A 7,309-nucleotide genomic window follows, 5' to 3' on the forward strand; every position below is an offset into this window, starting at 1 on the left:
CAAATAGCAGACAGGAGAGTATCAAAAGGGTTTATTTTTTTGGCACAGAGCAGCACCAAAACACCGTTTCAATGCAAGCTGACAGTTAAGCAGGGAGAGAAGAGCAAGACCCTACTTCATTAAAATTATCTGTGTAAGGACTAAGGAAGGAATCCCAAAACAGAAACTATATGACTGTGCAAATTTCTTCCTTGACTGGGACTTCTTGGGTTGTTTAAACTATAAACAAATTCTTCCACACATGTTTTTTCCAGGGTACCCATCACAGGTCAACATTAGGATGATGATCTTTCTTCAGAAGGGCTTCATTACTCGCCTATCTTTCCCAGCAAACAAGAAAGAAGATTTTTAGCATCAGACATGTGACCATGCCCTGACATAAACCAGCCTATACGTGCAATGATTAAAAACATGAGAAGATATGGGGTGTGTTTGCAAGCAGGGTTTGTGGGAACATGAAGTCACCTAAACAAAGGCTACGTGCCTGATTGTCATGGGTATCTAGCACTTAAAAGCTTAAGGGGAAGGTACATACAGCAGCCTGCTCATACTTGTGTGTGACCTTTTGGAGAGCTGGCTCAAAATTCATTACATAGCCAAGCTTTACCCTTGAACTACTGACAACACCCATCCATAGCTATTCTCACCTCAGCTCTGGTCAATCGATGTAATGAAGCCAGTGTAGCTCTAACAGAAGATCACATGTCAAAAACCAGAGATGACAAAGAAGACTAAAAACATGCATATACAAAGCCAGGGACATGCTTTTGCTTACCTTTGAGCAAATGCAGAATATGCATTAAAAATAAAGTCACAAGGAAGAGAACAGACCAGTCAACTAATGAGGCTGAACTGTCTCCGGTGTGACTATAATTATCAGACAGAAAACTTATTGTCGAAGCAGGACTCAGATTTCTCATTTTATTTCGGTTACAACCCAGTTGCAGCTCCCTGATGCACAGCCTGCCTGCTCGGTTCAGATTCAGCTGCTAGACAGCCATCTGGTGGCTACCACCACCCAAACAAGCACCTCTCAACTCTGCACCCACAGAACAACCACCTTTTCACCTAGGGAAGTGAGCATTTGAATTTATGGTCTCCTTGTAGAATCTGGCCTCTGAAATTAAGTTCTATGTTAAGCCTAAAAATCAAGTCAGAACCTTTCAATTCAAGAAAGGATACACAGCTCAGAGCAAGACTGGCATTTAGGCACAGCATAACAAGGGTGTATGAACCTAACCAGGGTATTGGATCTTACCAGGAAGCTCTAAAGAGCTTTGGCCATGGGTAGGAAAATAACATTCGCATCCTGTATGGCAGCTTTTGAAATGTACCAGTCACCCAGCCACTTGCTGCAACAGGTAAGATAATCTATCAGACAGCTGGCGAGGGCCAAAGACCTGCAAAAAATACAAGTCTTTGGTCCAGTTTCCAATGTGCAGGTGTTCACATTAAGTAAACAAACCCAAATCATCATCACAGCCAGCCAGTGACCTTAATGCCACAGGCACCAGAGAGGTGAATCCTAGAGGAGTATCATATCCCAGAGAAAACATAGAAAACTTTGTCTATTGCATTTGCAAACAAAAGAAAAACAGCCCATCTGCCAATGGCAGGTGTGGGGAAAAAAAAAAAAAAAAAAATCACAACCCAAAGGCAGGACACACAGTCAGTGCTAGCGGTCCATCGTGTTGTACAGCTGGCAAAGCCCAACTGCTACATGCTAGCAAGGATACCCTACAGTCATAGGACTTTCTCACTGCTGGAGTGGCAGTATCTGCAATGCCCACAGATGTAAGCCTGTGAGCATTAAGGAAATAATCATGCACAACTCTGACATTCATAGCACTTTGGTCAAATTCAAAATTATACCCTGACCAGCATTTTGAAAATTCAGTGCCATCCTGGGATTAAGGATGGTTGAGCTGGTTCCTATGTAATGCACCAAAGAGAGTCCATCTTCAGAAGTGTCGTCTCCCCCATGAGACATGATTGAGTCCTGCCAAGCCAACAGATACAACTCCACATCTTCACTCCACTCAACATTTCCAGAGGCCACCCAGTGATCAGAGAGCACAAGCACCTTGGACAGGCTTGTACAAGCCCCCTCAGCAGAAGAGGTGAAGTGACACCATTGGCAGCTCATTACAAGGAGAATGAAAAGAAGCCAGAAACCCTCAGGGAGGGGGAGAGAAAAAAAAAAAAAAAAAAAAAAAAAAAATCAACTCCCATCCATCTTTAGCACATTGCTAGAACAATTCCAACTGCTGCTCTGGCACCCAGTACTTTACCTGGTGAGCACATCTCCTTGGTGGTGGGTTGGGGATCTCTACTTTAGACCAGCTGTTCTTCCGGATGTTGTAAACAAACAGTTCGTTATACAGGTATGTCTGTTAGAGACAAAGAGAAAATACACATCACCACAGCTCTCCATGGGCAGGGTCAGTCTGCCCAAGCACAGGCACCCCTGGAGGTTATCTGTGAGTTTGGGGGAGAAGCAGCACAGCACCAGCTTTGCAAAGCAACAGCTCATCTGCCTCATCAGGCAGGGAAGGAGGACAGCCTTCTCCACTAGACTGGGAGTCAGCAACTTTTTTTCAGAGTAATCCACTGGACCGGACTGTTCTTTCCCAAACCACGGGTTAAGCCTGTGATAGCTTGAGATATGAGGACTTAAGAAGTTGGAGCTTAACACAGATGCGCAGGTTAAAGTTGACCAAACTGCTGGTCAACACCAGAGACAGGAACAGCTTAAGGTAGAAAAGCAAGCAGAATTAGTTTTGCACATCACATTGAGTGATCCTACGGCAGCCAAGTACCACTGGCAGGCTTGAGTTTTCAAGCTACAATATGTACAACTTCTTAGGGTCATAAAGATCAGTTTGTCTCCAGGATCACAACACACACTTGCAACTTCCAGAAATTCAGTAACAAGAGTGCCCACTGCAAATATTTGCTACTGTACACATCTCCAAGGCAGACAATGCCTTGTGAACAGCAAAACCGCAGAAATACCTTGTTTTGAAAGATGGAAGATAGAGATTCTTCCATAGTTATCAAAAATGAGGGGCACATATGGCTACAATTAAGGCTGGAGAAATTATTAAGCCCTGAAATATTGATGCTGAGACAATCACTCTGACTCCTTAATGGGCTCTAGCATGTCTCCTTCCTGTCAACTGTTCAGGCATGAGACAGTATCATGGCAGAATTAAAAGGCTATTTTGCACTCATTCAGGAACAAATACATATTTTATGACTGCTGCCTTGAATTTCACTTCAAATGAGACTCATGCAAATTACAGTAAAAGGCAGGGAGAGAGTAGAATAAAGAAGAAAAAATGGAAGTATACATTACTTTTTGGCCATTGAAATATTCACCTCCAAAAAGGATCAATTCGTCTTTTTCAGGGTGAGCAGAGAGGGAGCCATTCAGCCTGCAAAAGAAAGAAGGATGGCCAAAACAGATGTGTAAAACTCAGAAGCCTGCAGCCTTTAACTCAGCTAGCACTAGCACCTCTGCCCTCTAGCCACAAAGGTCTCTCCATCATCTGCCAAATTATTAGGCTGTGATATTCACCGCAGGGCTAAAAACTTCTCAAAGAAATTAATTTCTTAAAAACTTCCAGCAAGATTAATTTGACACTGTCTGAAATCTTCTCCTATTTTAGGAGCACACGTTACACTGTCATTTAACATGCCTTTGACGTAAGCTCTTGAATTTTAATGATGGTGTGTCAAGAACAAAAATTAGTTTTATGAGGGCACATAACTATTGGTAGAACTGGGCTGTCGCCTATCAACTTATCTGCATCATTATTCCGCAGTCACCACTGGTCATTGCTCATCTACACACCACCAAAGTGTTCTGCACCATACGGAGACAGATCCCTACCACTACCAAGGAGGAACTGACTGACCACTGTAACACCCCTGTGAGATTAACAGTAGTGTACTGACAGGTCCCACTGCACAGCGAGGAAAACAGGTATCACAGTGAAAGGCATTTATTTAACAAGCCACAGGAAACAAAATACAGAACCTAGAAGTATGTGGATCCTCAGCTACATGTGATAAAGTGTCTTGTATCTCATGACACATCCTTTGGTTCTTCAGTCCTTTCAGTTTTCTAGTTCAAATCCAAAACTTCCTCTTAACTTTTATTTTTCCTCAAAGCCGTGTAATCTAACCCTGCTTTGCCTCCTTTGTGCTGATGGGATAATTAAAAAGTGATTTTTAAGGTCAAAAAACAGCTTTTGGTCCCTTTTTTAACAAGGGATCCAATATACCAGATATTTGATAACTCCAAATACCAGCTATGCTAGATATTATGCCTTCCACTCTTGGGAAATAACTTTATATAAATAAATTTCATTAGAAGCACCATCAACTGCTGTGTAAGTGATAGGCAAAGTATCACACAATCTCTTACCTGGGTGAGGGGGGTGGGCAGGATGACTCAATTACTTGGGTCTTTTTAGCATCTAAACTCTGGAATTCTGCTATCAGGGCCTCAAGATCCTCCTGAAAATAAAAAGCCAGACATGTGTTCCTTGACACGCACAGAGCCACCTGCACACCAAATGAAACCAGCAGTCACCCTCGTGATTTCCCTTTTCAGAACAAATTGCCTGCTTAGGTTCCCTTCATTCAACTACAAGAAATGGACGCTGAGTACTGCCACATACGCTTCAAAAACTGGTCTCCCCCAAAACATTAACAAGTTGCTCAGGAGAGTCCCAAAAGAATGATACACGAAGTGCATTTAGTGCAGACCTACTATTCCTGCTGTAGAAACACCACACAAACCAGCAAGTAAAGGGAAAACATTTAAAGCCCAAGGAAGTGATGATCTACTATACACTACAATCCAGTTAGTCCTTTTTTTTTTTTTATTCTGCAATGGAAAAATGCCTAACTGGAAACTTTTCTATTCCCAGCTCATACTTTAGCTGGAGAGAAACCTGCATGAATTTTTATTCCCTTTCAACTTCTGTCAATTAAGAATAAAATCTGACTCCAAAACTGCAGATACACTAAGTTGTAAGGGCAGAAGCAGGATTGCATCTATGGGAAATTTCTGATCCAGACTCTCTCCTACAACCCCCACTGGTCACCACCTCCCTTTCTGAAGGTGTGGTCAAAGCAGAGATTTCCAAAATCAGGGGATAATACCTCTACAGCATGGCATCTGCTCTCCCTGCATACATGTACATGGGCCTTTCATGTCTTAAATTTTGCATTATACTGGTAACGACACGTTTTGACCAGAAAAAAGTACCTGTTCTGAGGCGTAAATACAAGCACCCACTCTAGGGGTGAGCTAAACATTTTCACTTGCCTTTAAGACTAGAAAAAAAAAAAAAAAAAAAAAAAGACGGGGGAGATGGAAGGCAAGAAGGACTCTTAAACTGCATTTTCTTGTCCTCCTTCTGCACCTGCTTGCCATCCAGTTTGTCAGCGATATGGCAAAAGTCTTCCTGGTAGCAGTTTCCATTTTACCCCTTATTCTCTTTTCCCCTTTTCCAAGTGCCCTCGCACACTGGCGCTGTTGGCTCCTCAGCTCTTACCACACGCTGATCCGCAGGTATGAGTGTGATAAATAATAGAAGAATTTTGCTTTCGCTAAAAGTAATTAAACAATTACTTCTTAGGCTAAAGCTATTATTAGTACAGTGATCCAAATTTTAAGAAAAGTAAAAGACTTTACTACTGGGAAAAGGGGGGGAATTGATCTGAGGAAACACCAACCCAACAGCCCCCCCTCTTGGGATGCTCACCAGATGATCCATATCAAAGGGTGGTAACTCCTTTGCAATGGATTGAGAAAGAACAGAATGGGCCACCTCTGGTATCCCTTGTCCTTGAGATAAGAGAGGAACTGAAACCACTGAGCCAGAAAAGACAAAGGAGCTGCAAATTGGCCCAGACTTGAAGGACAAGGTGTACGTGACCACAGGACCGAAGAAAGAAGATAAGATTGTAGAAGAAGCCAGGAGGCGTGCCGAAGGTGTTGAAACCGGCAGCTGGGTGGATAAAAGGGGGTTTGAAACTTAAACAATTTGGTGAGCCGGGACGGAGCTGCGACTCCTCGGCCACGCCAGCGCTGCATTTGCTATCTTACCTTAATAAAGATTCATTAATCCATATTTGGATGTGATTGGCCTTAATCTACCTATAACATGAGGACGAGCCCCTCTTTTTCATCAGGGCCACCTCAACCCTAACCCTAAAAGCTTCACGACGTGTGCGCTGACCCCCAAACCCCTCCACCTGCACATCTTGTACCTGGCCGATGACATGCAAGACCCCAAGCTGCTTCACCAAGTTACAGCTGCTTGCATTTAGATAAACTCCTTTGCATTCAACTTGAAATACCCCTGCCTCCAACCCACTCCTCCAACCTCCCCGTGCCTCCTCCTCCACCGGCAGATTTCCCTTCAGGCCCCGTTCCATAAAACTCCCCAAGCCCCGCGGAGGGCCCGAGGAAGCGCCGCAACACCCCAAGGCGCGGGCTACCGGAGCCCCCCCCGTTCCCACCGCTCACCTCCTCCTTCTTGGCTCTGCGGGACACCTTCCTCTCCATCTTCGCGGCCGTCTTCTCGGCCCCCTTCCCCTTCTTCTCCCGCTTCCCTTTCTTCCCCATGACCGAAAGGCCAGGCTAGGCCGCGCGGCGAGCACCGCGCTCGTCACACCGCGCTGGCCGCCCCAGGCGCACCGCGGGGCGGGCAGAGGCGCCCGCTCCGGCCCGGCGCTTTCAGGCCGCGGCCCGCCTCCTGCCCGAGCGACGCGACCGCGGGGGCCCTCTCCAGGCCCGGCGGACTCCTTCCCGCGGCCCACCAGTTCCAGCCCGGCGCTGAGGGAGGGTTGCGGGCAGAGGCCGCGCTGGCCCGGCCCAGTGAGCCCCGCAGAGCCGGCGAAGCGGCCTTAACGCGGCTCCACACACCGCCCGTCGCCCACCCTCAGAGGCCAGACCCCCTTTGTCACACCGCCTCCTCTTTATTCCTGCCCTGAGGAGACCGTTGAACCCACAAAATGGCCCCCCTCCTCTCACACAAAATGGCCCCTCCCGGCGAAGCGAAGGGCCGCCAGAAGGCGTGAGGCAGGCACGGAGGAGACTCTCCGCAGAAATAAAAATTAACCACGGGCTGAACACCTCAGGAATTGGGGCGGGGATGTGCAAGCGTTTTTATTTTCAGCTGCAAAGTTTTGGAAAGGGGCTTTATCCGGGCCAGTCTGAGAGACCTGAGGTGTTGGGGAGCTGAAGGAAATGGCGGGCACTGTGAGGTGATGCCAGGCAGCTGCTTTT

The 7,309-nt window shown here is 46.1% G+C and overlaps 1 protein-coding gene across 3 annotated transcripts in view; it reads right to left on the reverse strand.

Annotated features, from left to right (window-relative positions):
- Positions 1-6,977, reverse strand: part of KLHDC4 (kelch domain containing 4) — a 29,429-nt gene extending 22,452 nt beyond the window's left edge. Inside the window, exons 1-4 of one of the 3 annotated variants that reach the window (XM_042797723.1) lie at positions 6,548-6,977; positions 4,433-4,524; positions 3,359-3,437; positions 2,292-2,390 (exon numbers count right to left, since the gene is read on the reverse strand). In XM_042797723.1, coding sequence (XP_042653657.1) covers positions 2,292-2,390; positions 3,359-3,437; positions 4,433-4,524; positions 6,548-6,646 — 369 coding nt within the window. In that variant the 5' untranslated portion in view covers positions 6,647-6,977. Of the gene's footprint in view, positions 1-2,291; positions 2,391-3,358; positions 3,438-4,432; positions 4,525-6,547 lie in introns of those variants that run through there. The other 2 variants (XM_042797722.1, XM_042797724.1) reach the window with 2 other exon arrangements.
- Positions 6,978-7,309: the final 332 nt, after the last annotated feature.

Source organism: Tyto alba, unplaced genomic scaffold (genome assembly GCF_018691265.1).
Source record: "Tyto alba isolate M040663 unplaced genomic scaffold, T.alba_DEE_v4.0 Super-Scaffold_26, whole genome shotgun sequence".
Taxonomy (NCBI): domain Eukaryota; kingdom Metazoa; phylum Chordata; class Aves; order Strigiformes; family Tytonidae; genus Tyto; species Tyto alba.